General features: G+C 57.0%; 13 protein-coding genes across 18 annotated transcripts; 6 read left to right on the plus strand and 7 right to left on the minus strand.

The window, feature by feature from the left end:
• Window positions 1-252: 252 nt before the first annotated feature.
• On the plus strand, window positions 253-2,067 carry KVP18_000729 (uncharacterized protein; the record flags this gene model as incomplete). The annotated part of the gene is made up of 1 exon (XM_067950083.1): window positions 253-2,067. One exon carries the CDS (start codon window positions 253-255, stop codon window positions 2,065-2,067), a length of 1,815 nt encoding a protein of 604 aa, XP_067810350.1.
• A 318-nt stretch (window positions 2,068-2,385) lies between these two features.
• On the plus strand, window positions 2,386-3,807 carry KVP18_000736 (uncharacterized protein; the record flags this gene model as incomplete). Its single annotated transcript, XM_067950095.1, has 1 exon — window positions 2,386-3,807. One exon carries the CDS (start codon window positions 2,386-2,388, stop codon window positions 3,805-3,807), a length of 1,422 nt encoding a protein of 473 aa, XP_067810361.1.
• Window positions 3,808-4,337: 530 nt separating this feature from the next.
• Window positions 4,338-5,478, minus strand: KVP18_005095 (uncharacterized protein; the record flags this gene model as incomplete). Its single annotated transcript, XM_067949446.1, has 2 exons — window positions 4,338-4,798; window positions 4,827-5,478. The coding sequence occupies 2 exons, from the start codon at window positions 5,476-5,478 to the stop codon at window positions 4,338-4,340; spliced, it is 1,113 nt and encodes a 370-aa protein (XP_067810366.1).
• Window positions 5,479-5,514: 36 nt separating this feature from the next.
• On the minus strand, window positions 5,515-6,234 carry KVP18_000735 (uncharacterized protein; the record flags this gene model as incomplete). Its single annotated transcript, XM_067950094.1, has 1 exon — window positions 5,515-6,234. The coding sequence occupies one exon, from the start codon at window positions 6,232-6,234 to the stop codon at window positions 5,515-5,517; it is 720 nt and encodes a 239-aa protein (XP_067810360.1).
• A 182-nt stretch (window positions 6,235-6,416) lies between these two features.
• Window positions 6,417-6,596, plus strand: KVP18_000728 (uncharacterized protein; the record flags this gene model as incomplete). Its single annotated transcript, XM_067950082.1, has 1 exon — window positions 6,417-6,596. One exon carries the CDS (start codon window positions 6,417-6,419, stop codon window positions 6,594-6,596), a length of 180 nt encoding a protein of 59 aa, XP_067810349.1.
• Window positions 6,597-6,696: 100 nt separating this feature from the next.
• Window positions 6,697-13,160, plus strand: KVP18_000731 (uncharacterized protein; the record flags this gene model as incomplete). 4 transcript variants are annotated; one of them, XM_067950087.1, is made up of 4 exons in its annotated part: window positions 6,892-7,093; window positions 7,118-7,443; window positions 7,472-8,152; window positions 8,181-13,160. In XM_067950087.1, the coding sequence occupies 4 exons, from the start codon at window positions 6,892-6,894 to the stop codon at window positions 13,158-13,160; spliced, it is 6,189 nt and encodes a 2,062-aa protein (XP_067810354.1). The 4 variants fall into 4 exon arrangements, with proteins under 4 accessions (XP_067810355.1, XP_067810354.1, XP_067810356.1 ...); XM_067950088.1 differs by lacking the exons at window positions 7,472-8,152; window positions 8,181-13,160 and having other exon boundaries at window positions 6,697-7,461; XM_067950089.1 differs by lacking the exons at window positions 6,892-7,093; window positions 7,118-7,443 and having other exon boundaries at window positions 7,505-8,251.
• A 91-nt stretch (window positions 13,161-13,251) lies between these two features.
• KVP18_000730 (uncharacterized protein) lies at window positions 13,252-15,550 on the plus strand (the record flags this gene model as incomplete). 2 transcript variants are annotated; one of them, XM_067950084.1, is given in 2 exon segments in its annotated part: window positions 13,252-13,707; window positions 13,718-15,550. In XM_067950084.1, the coding sequence occupies 2 exon segments, from the start codon at window positions 13,252-13,254 to the stop codon at window positions 15,548-15,550; spliced, it is 2,289 nt and encodes a 762-aa protein (XP_067810351.1).
• Window positions 15,551-15,617: 67 nt separating this feature from the next.
• KVP18_000737 (uncharacterized protein) lies at window positions 15,618-16,667 on the minus strand (the record flags this gene model as incomplete). The annotated part of the gene is made up of 1 exon (XM_067950096.1): window positions 15,618-16,667. One exon carries the CDS (start codon window positions 16,665-16,667, stop codon window positions 15,618-15,620), a length of 1,050 nt encoding a protein of 349 aa, XP_067810362.1.
• Window positions 16,668-16,908: 241 nt separating this feature from the next.
• KVP18_000734 (uncharacterized protein) lies at window positions 16,909-17,292 on the minus strand (the record flags this gene model as incomplete). Its single annotated transcript, XM_067950093.1, has 1 exon — window positions 16,909-17,292. One exon carries the CDS (start codon window positions 17,290-17,292, stop codon window positions 16,909-16,911), a length of 384 nt encoding a protein of 127 aa, XP_067810359.1.
• A 29-nt stretch (window positions 17,293-17,321) lies between these two features.
• KVP18_000733 (uncharacterized protein) lies at window positions 17,322-17,993 on the plus strand (the record flags this gene model as incomplete). Its single annotated transcript, XM_067950092.1, has 1 exon — window positions 17,322-17,993. The coding sequence occupies one exon, from the start codon at window positions 17,322-17,324 to the stop codon at window positions 17,991-17,993; it is 672 nt and encodes a 223-aa protein (XP_067810358.1).
• A 112-nt stretch (window positions 17,994-18,105) lies between these two features.
• Window positions 18,106-21,325, minus strand: KVP18_000738 (uncharacterized protein; the record flags this gene model as incomplete). Of its 2 annotated transcripts, XM_067950097.1 has the most annotated exons (3): window positions 18,106-21,105; window positions 21,134-21,213; window positions 21,253-21,325. In XM_067950097.1, the coding sequence occupies 3 exons, from the start codon at window positions 21,323-21,325 to the stop codon at window positions 18,106-18,108; spliced, it is 3,153 nt and encodes a 1,050-aa protein (XP_067810363.1). The 2 variants fall into 2 exon arrangements, with proteins under 2 accessions (XP_067810363.1, XP_067810364.1); XM_067950098.1 differs by lacking the exons at window positions 21,134-21,213; window positions 21,253-21,325 and having other exon boundaries at window positions 18,106-21,096.
• A 22-nt stretch (window positions 21,326-21,347) lies between these two features.
• KVP18_000732 (uncharacterized protein) lies at window positions 21,348-23,000 on the minus strand (the record flags this gene model as incomplete). Its single annotated transcript, XM_067950090.1, has 1 exon — window positions 21,348-23,000. The coding sequence occupies one exon, from the start codon at window positions 22,998-23,000 to the stop codon at window positions 21,348-21,350; it is 1,653 nt and encodes a 550-aa protein (XP_067810357.1).
• Window positions 23,001-23,031: 31 nt separating this feature from the next.
• KVP18_005094 (uncharacterized protein) lies at window positions 23,032-23,724 on the minus strand (the record flags this gene model as incomplete). The annotated part of the gene is made up of 2 exons (XM_067949445.1): window positions 23,032-23,171; window positions 23,200-23,724. Coding segments are annotated over 2 exons (665 nt in total), but the record flags the coding sequence as incomplete, so codon positions are not given.

Consider the following 23,724-nt stretch of genomic DNA (forward strand, 5'->3'; position numbering starts at 1 on the left):
TCAGCGCTCTATCCGCTCTAGTAGTGGTCTCCAATCTCCTCACAAGTCTGCTAGCCTTGCTTGACAAACCATTCTTACCGTCGGTGTCTATTCGGAAAACGTTTGGGTCCTCCAAGCTTTTTTCGATGGTCTTGCGAGCGGCCTTCTCTTCTAGGGCCTGCTGGACGGCTTCTCCCGTGCGTAGCTTCTTGTTCTGTTTCTTGGCCCCCTTTCTCCTGCTCATGGCGATTTTGGCTAATTTCGCGTCCACTGATGCCGGTAGTGACGGTCGTGAAACACGATCTCGTACAGAGAATCGGAGAGGAATTCGGCACCACAGAGGCCTTCGATGACCTCTGCTTCCGTTTCGGCACGGAGTTCGATGGTGAGGAGATGGACGAGCAGGGGCGTGCTACCTGGCGCGTTGAGGTCGCCGCAAACAGGTATGACCTGCTCTCGCTCGAGGGCCTGTCCACCGCCCTGCGAGTCTTCACTGGAAAGCAGGAGACTCCGACTTACCGCCTGTGCGCGCCCAATCCCACGGCCGTCATCAATGTGCACGGCAGTACCAAGGACGTGCGGCCTTACGTTGTAGGCGCGATTCTTAGGAACGTGCGACTGGACGAAGCCGCCTACAAGTCCTTCATTGACCTGCAGGACAAGCTGCACCACAACATTTGCCGCCGGCGACAGCTGGTTGCCATCGGCACGCACGACCTGGACACGGTTCAGATGCCGTTCAGGTACATGGCCAGGCGTCCCGAGGACATCCGATTCGTGCCGCTAGCCCAGAAGGAGGAGCACGATGGCCACTCACTCATGAAGTTGTATGGGGACCACCACCAGTTGAAGGCCTACTTACCGATCATCAGGGAGTCGCCGGTCTACCCCGTAATCCTCGACTCCACCGACGTGGTATGCTCTCTGCCGCCCATTATCAACGGCGAGCACTCCAAAATAACGCTGGATACACGCAACATCTTTGTGGAGTGCACAGCGCGGGATCTCACGAAGGCGGAGATGGTGCTGAACGTGGTCGTCAGCGCGTTCTCCGAGTACTGTCAAGACAAGTTCACCATTGAGCCTGTGCAGGTGGTGTACGAAACTGGGCACCCTCTCCAAGGCCAGACCTTCACCTACCCCAACCCGGCCCCGCGACCCGTCCGCCTGGACGTGAACTACGTGCGCCGCCTCACGGGTATGTCGACGCTGACCACGGCGGAGGCGTGTCAGCTGCTGAGCAGAATGATGCTGGGCGCCCGCAGCGAGGGTGACGGCATTATGGTGACAGTGCCCATGCACCGCTCGGACGTGCTGCATCCTTGCGACCTAGCGGAGGACGTAGCAGTAGCCTTCGGCTACAATAACCTACCTAAGAAGAAATTCTTCTCCGTGGTGGAACAACCAGTTATGAGCCTCTCGCAGCAGTTGCGTCGGACGCTGGCCACGTGCAACTTCCACGAAACCTTAAATTGGGGCCTGTGCAGCCACAAGGAGGCGTTCGAGTGGTTTCAGATGCAGCCATCTGCCGTTTGTGGTCCCTTCGCGGAGTACAGCGCTACCGGACCTCCCGTGGTGTTGTCCAACCCCAAAACGCGCGAGTTCGAAATTGTCCGTACGTCGCTGTTGCCTGGACTTCTGAAGACTGTGGCGTCTAACAAAGCCGCTGAGCTGCCGTTGAAACTGTTCGAACTGGGCGACATCTGCACCATTGACGAGACATGTGAGACTCGCTCGCGAAATCGTCGTCACGTTGCCGCACTGTACGCCGGAGCACATACCTCCGGGCTAGAGGTCGTGGCTGGGCTACTCGACCATGTTCTGCAGTACCTGCAGCTCGTGCCAGCATATGCGGCCGAGGTCCAGAAGGGTGACCGAGTCTACACATTGGTGCCGGAAGACCACTCAGCATTCGTATCCAACCGACGTGTTCGGATAGAGGTGGACAGCAAACAAATTGGCATCATGGGCGTTCTCTCTCCTGACACCACAGCGCATTTCGGCCTTCAACTACCAACCACTGTCTTCGAGTTCACGTTAGAGCCATTCTTGGATTGGCTTCCCGAGACTGACCTGTTCGACCAGTAAATAAAAAATGCGTGCTGTGTGGCTGCTGCAAATTGCGTGTGCTTTCTGGCCGGTGAGCATAGTCTAAGTCGACATACTAGTTTGAGAGTGACCTCGGATTATCAAAGTACGACGCCGTGTTGGCTGAGCTTGATCAGAAGATCCGCCATCTAGAAGCGGAGGAAGACCAGCCGGCAATTAGCTCCGACGGATCGGTGGAAGAGCAGGAGACCGCTATAAAAAAGGTGCTGACGGGCATCAGCCAGCACGTTCCGTTCCTGAAACCACCAGAGTTGTATTCAGGCCGTAAAGTGCAGTGAATTCGCGATATCGTGTGTGATGGCCCGAACTAGAAACCGGAGTCAAAAACAAAAACGTAAGCAACACCTAGAGGGGCAGGACACTGGAGATGTCGCACAGGACGAAAAGCACGACCGACTTGACAAGGCGGATTCGTACGACGCCACGAAGGCCGAGAAGAAGGCAGACTCCGTGTCGCTGTCGACCGAGCTAGAATCTGTGGAGGCCGGGAACAAGACGCCCGCAACGCCAGAGAAAGAAGAGGAGCTTGCACTGTTCGTCCGGCACGACATCGCGGAAATTCCCTCCGGGGACGACATGGGAGAGACCACAGAGGGTTCTGACCGTGAGAGTGTAGACTCTGACGATCTCTCGTCTGATGAGGGTGACCTTGCCAACGAGACCGTGGAACGCAAGGTAGTCGAGACCATGGCGATGATTAGAGCCCAAGACCCGCGTCTCTATGAGCGCGACTTTCGAGTTTTTCAAGATGATGATTTCGAAGATGACTTTTTGACGGTAAAATCGAAAACCCACCAGGAGCTCGGTGAAGAAGATGCGGAATACGAGCGCTTCAAGAAGCAGAAAGCCATCAGTCGGCAGGTCGGCGAGGACCACATGATGCGGACTTTGTTGGACGACGACGAAAACATGACTGAGAAGGATCGCTTTCTTCGCGACTACATTCTAATGGAGGGTTGGAAGCCTTCTAGCCAGCTGAATGCGCTGCACGTGGAGCCGGAAGCAGAGGACAACCAGGACTTATCTGACGACGACGACCACGTCGTAGCCGCGGAGGAGTTCGAAACTCAGTATAACTTTCGCTTCGAGGAGGACGAGGGATCGAAGGTTAAGTCATACCCCCGCCATATAGACTGCGAGAGAGTCGAGAAGATCTCTAAGAAGAAGCGTCAGGCTGACCAGCGCAGACTGCGGAAGGTGGATACCGCTGCAGCGCGGCAAGCGGAACTGGCAGAAGCCCGTAAAGTTAAGCAGCTGGAAATTCTGCAACGCCTTCAGAACACGCATCCCAGCGGACCTGTAGAGGAGCTGCTCCATAAGCTATCGCAGAAGGACGCCGACTTCGACGAAGAGGAACATGAGAAGATAATAGAAGCCCTTATTGAAGATGACACAGAACCCTCGGAAGCGGTGGCAAACCTTCTGGAGGAACTGCAGAATCTGGAGTTTGAGGACATCATAGGGGACGTCTGCTGCAGGTACAAGTATAGGGATGTGGAGCCTGACGCGTTCGGATTAACGACCAACGATATATTCTCGATGGATGCGACTGAGCTGGAGAAAAAAGTTCCCGTGGAGCTTTTGCATCCTTTTCGCGATGAGCGGCTCGAAGCCACCGTGAAACAGCAAAAGTTTCGCAAGATGCAGAAGAAGATTCGTGCGAGGAGAGAGGCTCCCCCAAAGAAACCTCGCAAGAAGCAGAAGATTAAAACTGACTAATGAGCTGTGCGACCGACTCTTCCGCCTTCGTGACCGCCTTGACGCTGGGTAGCGACCCGTGTGAGCACTTTTCCAGAAAGGTTTGTGCTTGCTTCACGTACTCGTCCACCGCGTCTGCTATTTGGGGCGGCAGGGTCTCTCGCGTCCTCCAAGTCGTGTCAAACATTCGGTGCGCATCGTTGATCCGGTCCACCAACGCAGACAGCGGCCTGTCTTGTGGGCCTTTCACCGCTTCCAGCAGACTGCGCTGCACCACTCCAATCAACTGGTCTGTGAGGACGGCCGGGCGCACCGCTGGCTTCCTTCGTGACAACCAAACAGCCAGGACAATGGCCCCTATCAAAAGGAGGCCAGCCACGAAAACAGGGTCGCCAGTGCGGCCCCGAACGAAGTCCACCTGCAAAGCGCGCAGCTCCCGCCCCCCCAGAGCCACCACGTTCAGTGTCGGCGGATGCTCGATTGTGAGCACGGTTCGAGGTGTTAAAATGTCGCCCCAGCGCCATTCAACGCTCTCCGAGGCCGCCAGGTGCTCACCATCGGGTATAAGTTTGGCATTTTTGGACCGCGGAGGGAAAATTACCTTCGTCGAGCCTGTGTAGGCTGGCAGCTGAGTGAGCACGTGCCGTCTCGCTCACTAGGTAGAGGGCGTGGTCCAGCGGCAGCACCCATGTTTCAGTTCCTAAGTAGGGATTGCGGGGGACCGCGTTCATAGGGACATTATACCTCAACGTCAGCGTGGTCTTCCAGCCACCCGCTAGAGGGTACCGCGGCTGCACGGTGTACATGTGGAAGCCCTGGATTCGTTCCACGAAGTTGGATGTCGATATGTTGCCCACGCGATCGTACAACTCAAAGTGCCGCGCTCTTGCTGTGACCAGCGCGGGCACCTCAAACAGCTCGGGTCCGTGGGCACTCACAGCGTGGTTGGCCGTTGGGAATCGCGCTGCCTTGCGAGTGATCAATGGGGAATCGAATTTCTCAGGGCGACTGTCTGGTTCCATTTCGGCCCTGACACCTACGATTGACAATCAAAAAGTCCTCCGTCACAGTGGCACCAGACCAAAAAGACAGTTCGACCGTACGGTCGATGCGGTAGACGACCGGGAGGGCCAACCTGGAGCGGAGCAGTACCTGAAGGCCGGCTCCCTCGACACCAGCGCCTTCTGCAAGGAGACTGCCCGAGACCACCTGCGCCGGGGAGTCCACGGTAGCTTGCAACTGATAGCGTGCCACCGCGAGGGCTTGGGAGGCTGGCACCGGCACTCTAAACTCCATCACAGGCATCTCCTCGTTCGGGGTCATGTCTTGGGCCAGCGCTCTAGGATGGTCCATGACTGCATACGTGAACTTCAGCGACAGCGCATCCTGCAGTTCCGCGGCGAACTCCCGACACACTAGCGGTCGTACCGTTTGCGGCACCTGGAGGGCGTCCGTGGGCGCGAGCACCAGCTTCTCACTGCCGTGAGTCCATTGGTGGGCGCAAGGTAAGGATGCGTTCACGATACGGCCCAACCACGTTGGGCTTACTGCCAACAGGAAGGTGCCTGTGATCGGATGGTCGAATGTCAACTCCTCCTCCACCGTGGAGACTGCGCTAAGATGCACACGTCGGGTATAGCTCTCGATCTGGACGGCGCCACATACCAAAGTAAGGAACCACAACCACGGCATGGAATTGCATAAATCAAAGTCTGAGCGAACATGAGTTTAATACACGCGCTTCGGCTCAACGAGAGCGGTACCTGAGCCCTTGGTGGTTGGAATAGACCCGTCGACATGTTTGCGGTAGATCCCGTCCAGGTCCTTGTCGTTGATGACTGGGTTGGCGTTGCGGACTAGAGCGTTGAACTGCGTCGCGGGAACCTCCACACGACGGAGTTCCTCTCGTTTGGCTCCAGGAATCATAGTTCGGTCGACAGGCCGTGGGACGTAGATGTCGACAGGCACCAAATACGGGTCAAACTCGCGCATGACAACGTCCATCTTCTCAAATGGCGACTCCTTCACCACAGGTTGCAGGGTCTGACTGACAACCGTCTGCCTCTCCGTGTCGATGTATTTAGGCACCACAATCGTGTTCTCCACAGTATAGGGCTGAGGTACTTCCACGACGTCGCCTGGGACCTCCACCACCTTCTCAATGGTCTTAGTTTCAATCTTCGGAACGTAGGTGATGACTTCCTTCGGAATGTCAATAATCTGCTTCACAGGTACGTGACGTACGACCTCTTCCGTGTGCTCGACTTCCACGGTCTTCTCAACAATCTCAATGCGCGGCACCTCTACGACCTTCTCAATGGTCTCCACCTCATATCGGGGGACGTGAGTGTCGATGGTTACGACTTCCTTGCGAGGCACGTGGCGGACCACCTCCTCAATGACGGGCACCTCCACGTAGCGCACTTGCTCTGTTGGATCGTTAGACATACTCAAAAACTGTCTTTTATCTCAATAACCACTGGCCATTGCTGTATGAGTGCGGCAGATTCGACCAGCACTTAGTCCACTCGATGCGGCTCTAGCCACGAGCGCCCTGGGCTCCAGTACTGTCGCTGCTTAGTGAACTGCATGCACGCCGACTTGCGGTGGCTGAGGTCGAAAATAGCACAATGGTGCTGTTCTGCCCTTCTTGTCACAACATGCTGGTTCTGAAAGAAGCGCAGAACGCGGCGATGCAATTTTCGTGTCTCACATGCCCCTACGTCAAGGAGCTCACTGAGAAGGTGGTTCGGAAGTACCAACTCAGCGAAATGCAGGCCAAAGTCGAAGTCAAGGACATAAGCATTTGACATTCTGGAGATGCACTGGGAGCGGAGCAGGCACTCATAGGAACGAGAGTGTGTGAAGACAGACGGTCTAAGTTGAAAATCGTTGTTTTTCTGTGTTGAAATGCCGCCACCACCGCCACCACCGAGCAGGAACAAACGCCATATCAGAGGATATCTCGGGAATGACGCGAAGTACCCGAAAATTACTGCCTCCGACGTACGCATTCTCGCACGACCTGGAGGCGGCGGCAACAATCACCCTCCGCAGTGGGGACCGGTTCAGGGGTCTCGCCGAACCCTAAGTTTGGACGCACAGATGTGTGAACAGCGATCCACGCACTTGAAGGTACTGAACCGCCTGTCAGCCTCCACGCTGTCAAAGGCAGACCAGATGGCGACTGTTGCCGACGGCGTACGCGAAGCGCTGCGCGACCCGCACCTACTAATGACCAGCAGCCACACGGCGAGCTGCCGCCTGGTGGACCTGCGTCTGGGGGAGTGCTCCTGCCCCAAGGGAAGTGAGTCGCTGTGCGGTCACCTAGCGGCGGCGTACCTGAGAGGTGGGGCTCTCCGAAGTCACTTGGCGGACTGTTTGCCTCTATGGGCCGAACTCCGTAGCCGGGCTGCGGGTTTGTGTCTCAAGTCGCTGAGAAAGGGGGGAAATCCTCTCGTCCACACGCTTGATAGTGACCAGACGAACGATTTTCAGGACGTTGAGCGAGAGAAACAAGTGGTGGTCAGTTTTTGCCGATCACTCGAGACGCTCCGGGTTCCACCAGAGAAGACAATTTTTCAACTTTCTGCTATGATTCTCTCCTTCATCCTTCGGGGAAGGGATGTTGCATTCGGTCGTTTGCCCGGCGTCACGGTGAGGCAGGAAATTTGACGTCATTCAGACGATCCCAGGTTTGGAAGCAGACTGTCTAGCGATGCTAGACGACGAGCACAAGTCCTTCACTAACGCCGAGGGCAGTGTCGACGACCTTATACAGAAGTGGTCGTTCACCACGGACGTAAGCGCAGCGATGACGCGTTCCACCTGTACGGTTCTACTCGCGTGGATCGGTTGTTTGATAAACAATTCTAATGAGAGTCTGCTCCCCTCCGTGGTCGTAGAGGAGTGCTGCGCTGCCATCGACGCGCACACGGACACGGCGACTCCCGAAATGCCGCTACCCCTACTGCTGAAAGTCCTGCAGCGAAAACTGGAAAACGGGTCCGTGGGAGCCAGGACCGCGCTCGACTTCTGGTGGGATTTGAAGCCGTTCCTAGTTGGAACTTTAGACCGACGATCCGTAGCCTTTCCCTCCGCATTCAGCCTCGCTGAACACGTGCGCAGCCTGCTGTCTCTGGACTCTTCCGGTCGCACTAGAGCGTGTGACAGCGGACTCGGTCTCTACGACCACCTTATGGCCCAGCTGGAGGACTCTTGTCCTCGGAGCCGCACTCTACGGGCTGCCCTGCGCAGCGTGGACTTCCTATACTCGGACTCTCTCAACGACCGAGACTACGGCACAAAGCTATTTACCTACATTCTGAAGAGTCTCCCCTCTGGTCCCATGAAACCATTGCATTCCGTGAGTCCCCCGGTGCCCACTTACACAGGATTTTCAACTCATAGTTCGTTTCATGAGCCATCATCGCTACCAACCGATGCCTCGTCTCCCAGAGATTAAGCTTCCGCCGCCGACGCCTCAGCCTAGGACCGGACAGCTGCCGAGCGAGCTCCTGCAGTCCCCAGTGGGGCAGTATCTCGCTGACCGAGCTGAGTGGTCGTCTTTCGCTGCGTGTGTGGAGCGTTTTTGGGCCGGCGATGTCGATATAGAGCTGCTGCGGCAACAGCTATCGAGTCTTTCGCTCAGCATGCTGCCTCCTCGCCCTCCGGCCTCTCCGGACGTCGGGACGGTTCACCTCCTTCTCGCTTCTCCTGTCCCAGTGGGAAGTGACATGTACACCTATCTATCCTGGGCTAATTACCAACCCTTACTGGGACCCCTTGGACCTTTTCTGGCTGGTCACCACAGTCTTTCCCCTGACTTCTGGTGTATTACAGACGACTGCGTGGTGCATGTGGGCCCCCCAACTCTATCTCCTGATGTACCGGCATGTTCCAGTCCCGCTACAATATTCGGTGGGGTTCTGAGCTTCCTCAGAACCTCCGAGGACCTCTCCATTCCCAAGAGCACCGCCCTTCGCTTCGACGACGTCGTGGCGGTGATCTGTCTGCCGGGGTTCGTGCTGCTTCCCGACGACTTGAAGGCCAAAGTTGCCTGTGTGCTGTCTGCACTGTGTCCGGCACAGAATGCGCACTCTTTACCCTCCTACGTGCCCATGCGCTCGCTGTTGAGGCGGCACTGGCCCTGCATAGACGATCCAGAGACCCGCCTGGAAGCCTTGGAGACAAGTGCGCCCATTACAGCGGACTGCCACTCTGTGGTTCCTGCGTGCCCAACTGCTCCCCGTCCTCCGATTCCTGCTACGACGTCTCCTCCCTGTGCTTCCCCCACCCCTGCCCCTGCCTCTCCGGTGCCCGACTTGGATTCGGCGTCGTGTGGGGAGCTGCTGGAGTACATCCATACGTACGAACTGGGGGTGAACGCCACAGACCCACTGTCCTACAAACAGCGCCAGCGCCTCACCCGTTCCATTAAGAACCTCTCAGAGGAGATGTACGCCGACAGCAGCCACGTCATTAACGAACTGGTACAAAACGCAGACGACAACGTCTACGACGCGGAGCCCGCGCTTGCCTTTGTCGCTGACAGCAGCGGCGTGCTTATTGTAAACAACGAACGAGGATTCAACTACAAAGACGTAATGGCCATGTGTGACATCGCGTTGTCCACCAAGGAAACCACCAAAAACCGGATAGGCAAGTTCGGCATCGGATTCAAGTCTGTTTTCCAGATCACTCACACGCCCTACATCTACAGCGGGCGCTACCGCTTCTACTTCGACTCGCGCCACCCCTCGGGGCTGGGCTACATCCTGCCGTTGCTGGCTCCGTTAAACATCGAAGACGTGCTACCCAACGCCAGCCTGCTACAGACAGCGAGGCTCTCAGGCGTGACGCCAACCACTTTAATATGGCTACCTTTCAAGGCGGAGCCACTGGGACTTCTCGACTACATGCGAAGCTGCCCATCACTACCACTCTTCCTTCGCCAGCTGGCGCACATTTCGGTCTGTGACATCCCGAGCGGCGAGCAGCTCGTTTTATCCAAGAAGGTTGCCTCACTGCTGAACTACGCGTTCGTGGACATCAGCTCCACACGCTACGTCGTAATCCCCTCCAGTGAGAGCGCAGTCTTCGCTTTCCCCTTCAACCCTGATACCCTGCTACCCATCTCGGGCGATAGGACCTTGTTTTGCCACCTGCCAATCCGCTCGGTAGGTCTTCCTTTCCACCTGCATGCCAGTTGGGATATGCCATCGACGCGAGAAGACGTCAAGTCCTCGGTACGGAACCGGCAGATCCTTGCGGCTGCCGCGGCGGACGCTCCTCGCGTCTTCGAGGTGCTGCGGGATGCGCTGTTGACTCAGTGTGGCGACCACGCATCCGTAGGTCGCTTTCTGCTGGCATGCCTACCCGCGCCAACACATAGCCAGGGCATTTTTTCTGGGTGGACGCGTCTCTGCCTTGCATCGCTGACGCAAGCTGCAATCATCTGCGACGGAACCGGCTTTGTTCGCCCCAATGAAGCAAAGTACCTACCAGCGGAGCTGCGGGCGGTAAAAGCGGATGTCGCCACGCTGGTGCAAGACCACGTCTGCCTAGTCCCAGTGCACCTTCCGAGCCGAAGTTTGGTAGAGTTGGGAATACAGCCGCTCCGACCGGAACATCTAGCTCCCCTACTGCCCAGCAGCTACTCGCTGCTTTGTTGGTGGGCTGGAGTAGCGAAAGGACCAACGAACCTCTCGATTAACTACGTGTTGTCAACTTGCAAGTGCCTGGAGACCCTCTCGGGTGCGTCCGTTGGACCTAAGGATGCCATAGCCTCCACGGATGAGTTCCTTCTGGGTGATCTGTGGCGTGAGAGGGTACTGCACCCCAACTGTGTTGCGGAGCTGTCTCCGACTCTGCTTCGCGACCTGCGAAGCGCAGGCCTCACTGTCGTGGACTCCGTACAGGCATTGGCAGGGCTCCTGCATCACTCGCGAGACGTCGCGCAGACAGCTGACGTGCTGCGGATGCTTTTTATGCGATGGAAAGCGGGTGCGACGCTTCCACGATCTACCGCTTTCCCGGTGGACAGCGTCATTTCCAACGAAGTAGCGTACATCATTCATGGCGAGCTTCCTGGCCTCGACGGGAAGCTGTTGGCGGAGGCTTCGCCTGATTTCGGCCGATTCTTGCAAGCAGCCACCGACCTGCGCCATGTCTTCGATTTGGGGTTCCGAGTACAGTTGCGCCGGAAGGGCGCTCATCGAGAGTGGGTCGTGCTGGACCGCAGCTGTGAGTCCGTTCTTCAGAAGACGTTTGACATGTGCCCTTCTCAGTACATAGCCTCGCTTCTGGGGTCCCCGGAGAACGTGGCTGTTGAAACGCCGCTTGTATGGGACCTGCCACCAGAAACCCGCTCGGGAGCCGCTGACCGCGCGTTCGACATCGCGGAGGGGATTGTTCCTCTCGGGTTCCTCATGCACCAGGAGGCCGTCCACGCTGAGGTCTTCTTTCAGGGCGGTCCCACAGCAGCGTATGAGGGTCTCGTCCATGAGGTGGCCTCTCACGAATTTCGGGATGAGCTCTCGCAGTTCTTCATTCACGAATATCCGTGGATCCTGACCCAGAGTACCAACGGCGTTCTGTGGACCTCGGCCAGCCAGACAGTTCCTTCGGACGACCTCTGCTCCGAGTTATTCAAGCGAGAGCCCAAAGTCCTCTATCGCGAGGAATTGGCGAGCATACTCCCCCATGTGCCGGCATCAACGGTGGTCACCAGCGCCCTCGAGCTGCTGCGAGCCATACCACTGTGGACTGAGGGGCTTCTTGCCCCTGAGGGGCAGAGCGTTCGCTACCCCCACTACTTGGCCCTGCTCTCACTGCTGAGTGAGGCGGAGGTACAACAAAGCTTGCAACTGTTCTCGCCAGTCATCGTTGAGGGGTTTTTGTACAGAGGGGACCTTCGGTTCACCAAGTTAGCAGCGCCAATGACCACTGATCGCGGAAGCCCCAACTACAGTGCCCTATGGGGTCTCGACTACCGCGAGTGGGTTGACCAAGACCAAATCAATCGGTGGAAACTGGACAGGTTCCACGTGAGACGAGGACTGGAGCTGCTGCTAGCGCACGCCGATGCTGTGCCGCCCTCGAAGTTCGTGAGACGGGTGTGTAGGGAGTATAGGGCTTCAGTAGCGAGCATCAACGTCTTCGACGATTGGCAGTCATCTATAACCACCTGGCTCACGGCCAACTCGCGACAGGGAAGTCTGCCTTGCTGGTCGCCAGTGAAGGCGGGCCGAGTAGAATGGGAGCCTGAACCCGCCTACCACACCCTTGACTGCGCATCCAAGTTGATGGCAGAAAGCATCGACTTCGACGTACCCCTCGTGCTTCCGCGGTCGGCGGAGGCGAGTCCTACCTGGGCGGAGCTGCTGTCGCGCTGCACGCGGCCTCTCTCGACGGTTCCGCGCGCGGTGTCGCACCCGATGAACTCCAGTTGGGAGAGCGACGCCTGGCACCTGGCTGGCGGCGTGCAGCTGCTGAAGCTGCTGCACCAAGTCGTTGGCGCCGAGAGCCTCTCCGTAGACCGTCTGTGTCTGCGGCCTACTGAAGGTAGCGTGCGGTTCAAAGCTGTGGTGGGTCATCGGTTGTCCAAGTCCATCTCCACCAACGCGTGTCTGGACAGGTCTGGGCTACTCGTCTATTCCTGCCCTAGCCAGAACAAGCTCACGTTCGAAGCAGCCGAGGAGCTGGTTCGGTGCGCCGGAGGCACGCAGTCGCTGTCACATCTGCTCTACTCTATGTGGTCCCGTTCCTTGGCCGGGGAGGACCTCGGTGTCGGAGATGTCACGCTGCCTGAGCGCTTCGCCGAGTTTCTGGCGACCGCGAAAGCCCAGGACGCGTACCACCACCCTATAGTAGACCTGCCATCTGACGACGACACCCCGCTGGTAGCTGCACCCTCCGCCCCCCAGGACTCCTTCAAGGGACTTAAGGCCCTACAGGTCTCACCCGAGCAGGTAGCTGCTAAGTGGCTGCCAAACGCGAAGCGGGGCCTGGAGCGTAACTCGCGTGTAGGCTACTTGGGAGAGCAGGCCGTCTACAGCTACCTCAGCGGCCTCTTCCCCGACGTCGAGTGGTACAACCAGGATGATGAATCTGGCAACCCCTACGACCTAACCTACATGCATGAGGGTTCCAAGGTCTACGTCGAAGTCAAATCCTCGTCGTCCTTCAACAAAAATTTCTTCGAGTTCTCGTACAGGGAGTGGGAGTTCGCTCAGCTGCACGGGGACCGTTTCGTCATCTTCCGTGTGGAGGGCGTGTTGGCTGACGGGGCCCCTTCCCTCTTCCAGGTGGTCAACCCCTACAAGCAATGGCAGAATGGCAAGCTCAGCATGATGGTGGCAGTGGAGCGCTGATGCGTGCCTTGTGAAACTCGAATGTGTGTTACCTAAATTCGTTCTGACAGGCATCCCTCTGCACAGCATTCACGAATTGAAATCGCCTAATATGCTCCACCACAACCCTTACTCGTCGGAGTTCTGTGACCTGATCAAGCAGATCGGCGAGGCCAAATCGAAGCAAGAAGAGGACCAGATCGTTATTGCAGAGCGGACGCTCTTGCAGTCTGTGTTCGGCGCTCCCAGCTCTTCCGAGGTCTTAAAGGAGCGCGTAGTCCGAGCACTCTACTGCCACATGCTTGGTCAGGACATTTCCTTTGCTCTGATCCATATGATAAGCTTGTGCCAAGAGACGAGTTCGATGGCCAAACGAACGGGCTATCTCGCTTGCTGCCTATGCCTGGACAAGAGCAGCGAGTTAATAATACTGCTAGTCAACTCGATGCAGAAGGACCTCAAGGGCTCCAACTTGTTGGATATCGTGAGCGCCCTCACATGCGCTGCGCACCTTGTTACGCCAGAGATCGCACCGGCACTGGTGACTGACATTGAGAACGTCCTCGTCGTAGGTGCAGGCTAGGCAGCTCATCCAGCACTTCAATGCCACTGTAAGACGCAAAGCCCTCCTGGCTCTTCACTCCATCCACCTGTGCTCGCCAGGGACGCCCTCCAACTTTTTCGGATCCCTGGAGAAGGCTCTCTGCGACACGGAGCCAGGAGTACTCGCGGCTGGCGTCGCCGTGGTCAAGGATCTGTTGTGTCAGAACCCTGTTGAGAGCAAAAAGATGCTGGCGCCGTTGTTGAGCGTCTTCGTGACGATGCTCAAGCAGATCGTACACCATAGACTCTCGCGAGATTACGACTTTCACCATACGCCAGCACCATGGCTGCAGATGCACTTGATGGAAATCTTGTCGACGCTAGGCAAGGACGACAAGCAGCTTTCGCTAGAGGTCTACGACGTCATATCTGACACCTTGCGGCGCGCCGAGGCCTCAGCAACCAACATTGGGTACGCACTCGTGTTTCAGGCAACTATGGTCATTTGCCGTATCTACCCTAACAGGGACCTGATCAGCATGGCCACCAACACGATTGCCATGTTCCTCTCGAGTCCTAACAACAACCTGCGGCACTGTGGCATTATCGCTCTGGAGAAGGTCGCGCGGATCGACCCTGAGGTGGTGTTGGCACATCAATTGGCCATCGTGGACTGCCTGGAAGATAGTGACCAAACCCTGAAGAGGAAGACGCTTGACTTGCTGGTGGAAATAACCACCGTAGACAACGTGGAGGTGGTGGTGGAGAAGTTGCTGGGCCAGCTGCGGGTGGCGCCAGACACCTATTGGAAACGCGATTTGATTCGCAAGGTGTCCCGAGTTGCGGAGCGCTATGCCACATCGCCTATAATGTTCGTGGACACGTTACTGCAGACCGTCCAGCTTGGAGGAGACCTTGTGACATTCGATAACCTTCTTGTCAGCTTCGTCTGTGAAGGGCCCGGCGAGGGGCTTGACGATGCTTTCCACCAGCAGGTGGTGGAGACGGCGTTGGGCTTCACGTCCACGAGCGAGCGGATTCCAGACAAGCTAGCAGAGACGTGTCTGTGGATTCTGGGGGAGTATGGTATCCAATCATCGCACAGACAGACCGTAATTCGAACTGTGCTGGAGTTCGCGACGTCAGACTCGCCGAGGGTTTTGCTGGCTACGGTGGAGGCGCTCAGCAAGTGGACTGACCCCGATGTCACCCAGCGCATGGTCGGCGAGCCCAACGTGGTGGCCATGTTTGCGCGTTGCAAAACGTCATGCGACCTGCTGCTTCGACAACGGGCGGCAGAGCTTCACCAGTTTATGGCGTTACCGACGTCAGTGCGGATCGCTGTCCGTCCTTTCGACGGATATTGCGACGAAGTGCAAGTGCAGGATCCGGCGTTCAACGATCTTGTGGAAAGCTGCCTACTGGCAGGCGCCGCACCCTACAGTCCGCCCACGGAGGTCATGCCGCAGTGCGAGAACGTGGAGTCCATAAAATTTCAGCCCTACGAAAAGCAAACGGCTCCAGTGGCGCCGATGACGGTACCTGTGGCGCCGCGGCAACCAGCGCCTGCTGAGCCTCCTACGGAAGTCAAGCTGCAGGCGCGTTCCTGCGTGTGGGGCCCCGGAGAGCAGCAGCGGGGCGCATCTATTGAGAATTTCCAGGCTCCGTCGATGGCGCCAAGGCCATCAGCGGTGGCCACGCCGCTGGCAAGTGAACTGGCCGACCAGCAGCAGCAAATGACCGACAAGCAGCAAAAGGCAGCCAAGCTGTTCGGCACTAGACGAAAAAGCGTAGACGAACCGTCTGTCGACACAATCGCAGCGCCGGAGGCGCTTGAACCTCCACAAAAGAGCGTGGACATTCTGTGACCGATAACGAAAGGACTTAGTCACAGACAATCTCGATGCCAGACTTCCCATCACGAACGTGCCGTGGTCATACACAGTCTCGGTGCCAGATCTGCACTCTCCAGAGGTACTCGACCGAGCCCATGGCCTTGGTGAATGCGTCAGCGATGCTATCGTGCTCGCTTGGAACGAAGTGGAGGGCGGATATTTCCAGCGGCATGTCTCGAAGGTACTCCGAGAGCTTCACACTCCAGTTAACAACGGGGATTCGATAGTCAAACATGTCGAAGTGGAGGAGGTCTTGGTAGTGCTCCAAAGTGTACACATGGCTGGTGTTGACTTGGTACTTAGAACAGTTGGCAACTCTTGTCAGGTGCTTCTTTCTCCAAGCAACGCGCACGTGCTCAGTCTCATCCATGTCAAAATCAGAGCTCAGCAGAGTACAGTCCTCGTGGATGTCTCCAGTTATGTCTGGTTCCTGACCTGGCATCGCTACATTCACGCGTTGCTGTGACCCCAAGAGTGGGAACAGGAAGTAGGGTCGAGCTGCTGCGAGATCGCATAGCATCGAGGGGTTCAGCAACTTGGCGGCTTTCATTCCGGGCACCAGCACATGTCTTGAGATTTTGGCCCACGGTTTGTCAAAAATCTGCCCCCCCCAGAGCTCGTCAAGAAAAAATTTCTTCTTAAAGCGTCCCTGGAACACCACCTGCTGCACACGTCTGCGGTTACCGAAGTAGTTCGCTGCGTGGTCTTCCATGGGCAGGCCCCGACCACGCAACAGAATCTTGCCCCTAAAGAACGGAGTTTCGAAGGACTGTACAGCGAAGGGTCCGTTCCACGGCAGAGGCGACTGCGGAAGCGAATACAAGTGCGCTGTTGCAGAATCCTGCAGCACCATTCGGGTGAATATTGGCGACGCCCACTGTGAGGTTGGAGGAAGACGCTTGGATGGCAGGTCTCCACCCACCGAGATTGACAGACTGGAAGGCAGTGAGCTGCGGCGACTAAGGGCGTCCGACATCAAGGACACCAATGATCTGTCATGCGTGCGTAGCCGCCCTACCTCCTTGAACCTCGCGATAGGCGTCTCAGACCCGTAATGGACGCGTCTGGAAGGCCTCCTGATCCGCAACATGAATCGAAAATTGAACAGAACCGGCTCTTGCCAGCGGGAGAGGGGACCAGGTCGACCTTCTCTTGAGGACTGCCCACAGACTCAGTTCTACGGATGGCTGAATGACCCCGCACCGCGACTCCACCTTCCATAGAACGTGCTGATTCAGAATGGTTTTCAGTTGAAGGTTGGCTAAGCAGAACGGTGATTTGGTCGCGTACCTGGCCTCTGGGAAGGAATATAGGGAACATTGCCGGTATAATTACCTCAGGCTCCGGTACGATTTCATGGACATCAAGAGGGACAAGAGGAGATGAACGCCTACAACTAAGTACCCCAAACCCAGAACCTGTCGAACCACGGCGCTTCTCGCATGCCAAGCGCCAAGGGCAGACCTCCACTTGGGGAAAATAAACTGAGGGCGCCGGACCGAGCACCACGTCAGCACTCGTCGGAGTAAAGGAGCGCGGGACAGTATCCACCCCCCGACATCAATGCTTACGGTCGCCAACACCAGAACGAGCGACCAGCCGAACAGGAGGGAGAGTGTGTGGACGATGGCGTCGGACTCGTCCAAAATGGTGGTGATGGGTCCTCGTAGGACGCGCTGCTGCCACGGATCCCTGTCTTTGGTGTCGTTCTTCATTCAAGCCTTAATTTCCACAAAAAAAATTGATGAACGTGGAGGTGACGCACTCAGACATGCCAGGACGCACGTTTGCTGTTCAGCGCCTGCAGGATGCCATGACCGTCGCGGACCTGAAGGAAAAACTGTACTTGGTCACTGGGACACCAGTGGCGTCCCAGCAGCTCTACGTGAAGGACCGCAAGAGCGGCGCCGTGCTGGAACAACTGGCAGACCAGACCGTCTTGGGCTCGCTGGCTGCACTGCTCGAGGGAGACGGGGTGCTGCACGTGGTGGACGTAGACCCCAACGGCGTCATGAAGCAAGTGAACGCGCAGCTTGCCGAGGGTTTCGCTCCCTACCGAATGCCTGATACGGAGTACGAAAAACGCCCCAACACTATGCGGCAGTTTCTGTCCAACATCCGTCGTTCGCCAGAGATGGAGCAAAGGAGGGCTGCCCTCCGTGCCGACCTCGAGGCTGTGAGAGAACGCTTGCCTTTGAACTCTCGCTGTCGCACCTCAGGGGACAGGCGGGGACTAGTCAGCTACGTCGGCGTGGTGGATGGCACAGTGAAAGTCGGTATAACGTTGGACGAGCCGCTAGGTTCAGGGTCGCAGGGGTTATTCGTGCCTGCAGATGAAAAGCGAGCAGTGGTCTGCCTGGCCGCCGATGTCGAAGGAGGCGCGTTCCCCCCTCTTGACTTCGAAGACGAGATGTGAAGTCGTTTCAGTGTTCGATTAAAGATGTGAAGGTCGTTTGAGTGTTCGCTTAAAGATGCAATGTAAAGATGCAATGAAGGTTCACTAAATCTTAGGGGATGCAAATTAGACTTTAGAGATCTCCCTTGAGAACAACCTTTATAGGAGGCAGAACCACGTCTACGCCATCCGTAGCATCCGAGCAAGAGGCCTCAATCGTGATGTAGTTCTTACCAGCCGGAAGTGGTTTCTTCAACACCTCTCCCAGCAGCTTCGAGATGGGCATACCCAAGCGCACGCCATGGTTGGGCATGAAACTGTTGTAAATGAGGGTGTTTCCCGCAGACACCAGACAGACGGTGACGTTGAACTCCGTTTTCAGGTGGTCGAACACATCTTGCAGACTGGCGTCTTCCCGTCTGATCTCGATTTTGTCCCAAATCGAGAATCCCTCCGGTTTCGCGCGCAGCGGGCCTGCGGAGACGGGATCGTACTCAACACTCTTCGTGGTGGGAGGCGGAATAGGTTCCGACTGGACCCACAAGGGCAAGGACAAGTTCACGAAGCCGTTGGCAAAGTCCTCGATAGGACGTTCGGTGTAGTTCACGCACTTGAGCAGCTCGATGACCACGAACCCAGTGATCATTGCAGTGGTGGTGGCAATGGCGGGAACAATCTTTCCGGCCACCATCTTCGACTTATGCGGCGTGCACTCCGCGATCTTGTAGTTCCTCGCGCGTAGATTAGCGCACGAATGTATCCAGGACATGTGAAAGTTAGAGTCGTCGTCCTTCTCGAACTCTACGGCGCGGATGGTCGAATTGAGGTTTAGCTCCGACAGTCGGCTGATTATCTTTGCGATAAGCCGGTCACGTTCTACATCGTCGTCGACTGCGCCGTCATTCTTCGAATCTTCGTCGTTGATCGCGATTCTCACGTTTCTGGGCATGAACGGCACCGGCGGCAACGCAGCTGCCAGAGCATGCACATCCTCTCTGGTAGGGTGGGGGATCTGCAGGACGTAGCACAGAAGGGCAGCGGTGGCGTACACGAAGTCCATGTGGAGCTTGTCTTGCGCGTCAAAGCAGAGAGGCTGGGGAGGTCTCTTCGGCCCGGACCAAAACTGCTGACCGCCATCTGTGACGTGGTCCAGTGGAAAGTTGTAAAGCAGCTGAAGCATCTGGTGGTTGAAGCAGTTGTGGAACAGCGCATGCGCCTTGGTGACTACCTCGAGGAGCGACCGTGATCCTGCAAGGTTAACCAACTCCAGTATGCGAGCTACACGCTCTTTCTGTACGGAGACAGCCCCCTCGCCCTTCAGGCGCTCGACGTAGCCGGTTGCGTCTTGTAGGTAAGCCAGCAGCTCTTGGGGTCCGTCCGTGAACTCGCCCTGGAAGGCGTCTCGGGCCCATTGAATCGTGTGACTGATTTCGTACGGAAAGTTCTTCAGAGTGCACAGTGGAATAGAATCCTCTGGAGGGTCCTGCGACGACCCGTACGACTCGGTTACCCTCGGCAGCACGACCTGAATGTTGCCTTTCGTGCCTAGCGTTCCCGATTCGAGCAGAGGAATGCCGTGCCACACACACTTGCCGTCCACGTAGAGGCGGCTGGGAACATTGTCCAGGGCGTTGACTACAATGTCACGCGAGTCCCAGAATGCATCGTTGAAGAAGTCCTCGGTTTCGGCGCCGACGCGGATGGTGTGGGGGATGACGTTGATGTCCGGGTTCATCTTGAGGATTTCCTGGGCCGCCACCACACTCTTCTCCTTGCCGACGTGGTGCCGCCGGAACAGGAATTGCCTGTTGAGGTTGCTAGTTTCGATGTTGTCCATATCCGTAAGAAACACTTCGCCGGTCGATCCGATACCAAGAGATGCGAAGCTCTTGAGGAACTCGCAACCGAGAGCCCCGGCGCCCACGAGGAAAAGCTTGAGCGCTGCAAGTTTGCTTCGAAACTCCTCATCGAAAATGGCAGACAGGTGGGAGAACCGAGACCCAGTCACCGGAGTGGGAGGAGTCTTTGGTGCCAGCTCGAAACAGTCCATGTACAGCAGCTGCCGTAAGGGCATGAACTTCTGCGTTTGCTTCACTGCCTCTTGGGCGGCAATACCTCCAACAACGGCGCAGAGCGGAGCGAATTCCACTCGAGACAGCGCCGCCACAACTGCGACTACAGTGGAGTCGACGATGTCCATCGAGACAGACCTCTCGAACGCGTGGGCTTTCTCGTTGAGTTCGCGGGCAATTTCCACCACTTCGGCGCACTCGGCGTCTGCCCAAAGCCTGGGGCGGCACTGGTGGCGCTTCTCAAACTCCCTCACAGCCTGGAAGGCCCAATGCAGTTGATCGGAGCGGCCGAACTTACCTAGGTTTGGTGTGGGGAGACAAGGCTCGCCCTGTATGAGAGGTTCCCGCATGACGTCAGTGTACTTCGCGAAGCGCACGGTTTGAGGCATCTTCACCTGGCGCACGATGCCGTTCCTCTGGTAGGGTGAAAACGCGGCGAGGTCGACACCTGCGAGGCCAATGGAGTGCTTGGTAACGGTTTGCACTTGCACGGGTGGCAGGTCGTTGAGCTCCGTCATCCCACACACCTCCTCGAACTGCACGTAGTCCCCAACTTCGAACGGGCAGCGCTTGTTATCGTAGAGGAATATAAAGCCGTCCTTCACGCTCTCGATGATCGCGGACGACGGTTCCTTCCCGTCCGCGTCGCGAACGGTATGTGCCTCCCCGAAGTCACAAAAGATCTGACAGGAAAGTCCAAAGACATCGCAGCAGATGAACGACACGCCAAGGTCATGGCATTGGTCGCCAAGGGCTTGCAGTTCCGCAGCAGGCAGGCCAGACGCCACGATCACGTGGAACTCGGCCAGTAGTTCAGCCGTCAGCAACCCCGAGACGTCCTCCACGCTTACGTAATTGTTTAGATCAGCAAGGTGTGGCAGGCAAGCCTGTGCCCTCGTCTTGGCCCCGACATCTTCCTTCGAGATGTAGAAATTAGCCCCCATGTCCTCCACCGCACACAGCGTCGAGTCGTGCACGGACACCTTCGAAGGACCCGCGAGGATTAGGTTCTTGGCGGCTTCGACGCCGCAACCAGTAAGTCCTACGACCATCACGCGCAACTGAGTCAGGCATATCTTGAGCGCCCACCTTAACCAGTTGTGTCATCATTTCGATGCCAAACGCTCCGATTTGACGGGAGTACAGGTTCTCATCAACAGCCATGGAGTCTGAAATGGAGTTTAATTGGGTGATATAAAGGGCCTCACCTTCCTTCTTATATCTCTTATTGGGGGTTGTCGGTAAAGGAGTCTGAACTCTCTTTGCGCGAGTCCTTTCCATACAGGAAATTAGGAAATTGAGGTCACACTGCCAATAAGACGAACATGCAGCAGCACCTAGCAAGTACCCATTGCACCACTGTCGGAACAGACGTCAAGTGGGCGAGACCTGCTCGCTCTTGAGACACAACACGCTGCACGACAGTTTTGACGTGCGACAGGAACCCAAAATTCTCAGCGAGCTTAAGCCTGATGTCCACCGGTAGTTCGAGACTCGAATGCGCCCACACGGCGAGTGCGAGAGCAGCCAACGCCCCAACGCATCTGCCGCTGTTAGCAATCCAAGCTAGTGTGCCGGTCTCTAGAAGCGCCAGCGGGGGTGTGAGAAGAAGGATCCAGTAGGTGCCAAGTGAGAAGTGGAAAAGAAGCAACGACAACAGTACGCAGAGACAGGCCAGTCGAATCGAATCCATGACGCGAGCACGGAACGCTGCCCTCGATCCCACACGTACGCCCAGAGCGCACAGGGCGACTACCACCCACGAGCCAGCAGCAGCGTGACTGGGGGTGGCAACCAGGCAGGGCAGCCAAGCCGCCAGGAGTGAGCCGACTAAGGGCAGGGCCGCCGGCAGCGCCGCGACGCCGCTGTCGGCCTCCAGTAGGGCTGCAGCTACAGACAACAGCATCACCACGCCTGGATAGAGGTACAGGCCGGAGGATACGTGGTGGTTACGGGAGGTCAGGATGTAGAAGTTGAAGGAGTGGTGCAGATACTGGTGCATGGTGGAGACGTTGCGGAGGTAGCGACCTACAGTATCCGCGATCCGGCGGGGGTCCAGTGGTGGACGGGTCGTGGAGCACGTGAATTTCAGTGTAAACGACGGCACGGCCGCATCTAAAAGGGGCGAGTTAGGAGTGAGAGCGGACTCCTCTGAGGCTAGGTACTGTACCATGTCCCAGGAATAGCGCTGCCCGTGCTCGAGCTTGGACACCTGCGCCCACAGATTGACCAGGTCCTGGTTGACCAGCCTCCCGCCAGCTCCCTCGGCGATGACATCCACTGTGTCGGGACGCCGGCACGGCATGTCGACTACCAGACCTGACCTGTAGGTAACCGGATGGGGCAGCAGGCTGTCGTTGTCCTTGCCTAGTCGGTGCCTCCGAAGGAGGAGGCTTCTTCTGATGTGGCCCTGAGCAAACACCTCCAAAAACGCCTCAACTCCGCGAGCTGCGTGGCCTCGGGGGACTACAAGCGCCGTAACCACCTTCGACTGCAACCGCAAAAATGGGCTGTTGAGCAGCCGCGCAGTCAAGGCGTGCGCGTTGGAGTCGAGTTCGACGTCGCCCGAAATTGGAACAACCAGCAGTAGCCCGTCTACGTTGTCGGCATCGGCATTGATCACCACGCTTGTGGCGGTCCCTGATTCAGTGGCGAAATCCTGTGTGAAAACGTCAGACAGATCGTAAGACAACGTGTCCGTAACCGAGTCAAGTACTTCCAGGTAGTAACCGACGATGCCGTTGATACCAGGTGCAATGTGGGCGACACTGGGCGGGGAATAAGAGAACTCGATACTGGGTCCCCCCGATATATTCGATTCCTCAATGGTCACCGGCTGGTGGAACCTGAACAGTACGGCGTACCCCGCCAAGCCAAGCAACAGGCAGCCCACCTTCAGATGAAACCGGATCTCACCGAGTTTGTGTTGCCTAGAGATCACGAACGAGAAGAGCATTGGGCAATTCGACAATACATCCGGCTTTTTGCTAGGGTTCGATGACGCGTTCAAAAGGATTCGACCGGGCCCTACCAATGCGGGCTTCAACCGAGGCTGCTTCGGACCAAAAGAAGGTCTTCTTCATCAGTCTTCGGGCGGTGCTGGCGTCACTGAGCAGCACATACACCGCTGGGTGAGTGGAGCGGTCCGTACTCACCGTGCTTGCTCTCAAACCTTCGGAGCTCTTCCACGTATACGGGCTTGCTCAGCGTTCTGCGCCCGAAAGCCTCGACGTCTCGTTTTATTTGAGAGTCAACGTAGGCTTCGGGCACTGTGGATATCCACAACACGCGCTCTCGAGTGGTGTTATCAGACGGTTGCTCCCTGGGGCGAGCACGCTTTTCTGTTGAGTTCTCGGTCTTCAACACTCTTGTAAGATATGAATCCGGTTCAGCTGTGACCTCTTCCTTGACAGTTTGGACCTCTCGGAAAGCCCGTGGACGAATACTCACTGGGTATTGAGCCTCATACGAGCACGGCTTGCTTGTCTCGGGCGACCAGGAAATGATGTCGTTGACCACAACGAAGTCAAGCTGGTCTGGGTCTGGCCTCGCCAGCACCACCGTCTGCGTGAATACTCGCGCAAAGGACTCGTTCAGTAGGCGCCCCACGAACAGGGCAAGCACCCCGTTGTCGACTGTTGGGTGGCCCACCACGGCATCCAGCTGCACGCGCCCGCTCA

Source organism: the organism of the source record quoted next (assembly GCF_019968955.1).
Source record: "MAG: Porospora cf. gigantea A chromosome Unknown PgA_NODE_292_length_23724_cov_347.27, whole genome shotgun sequence".
NCBI lineage: Eukaryota > Apicomplexa > Conoidasida > Eugregarinorida > Porosporidae > Porospora > Porospora cf. gigantea A.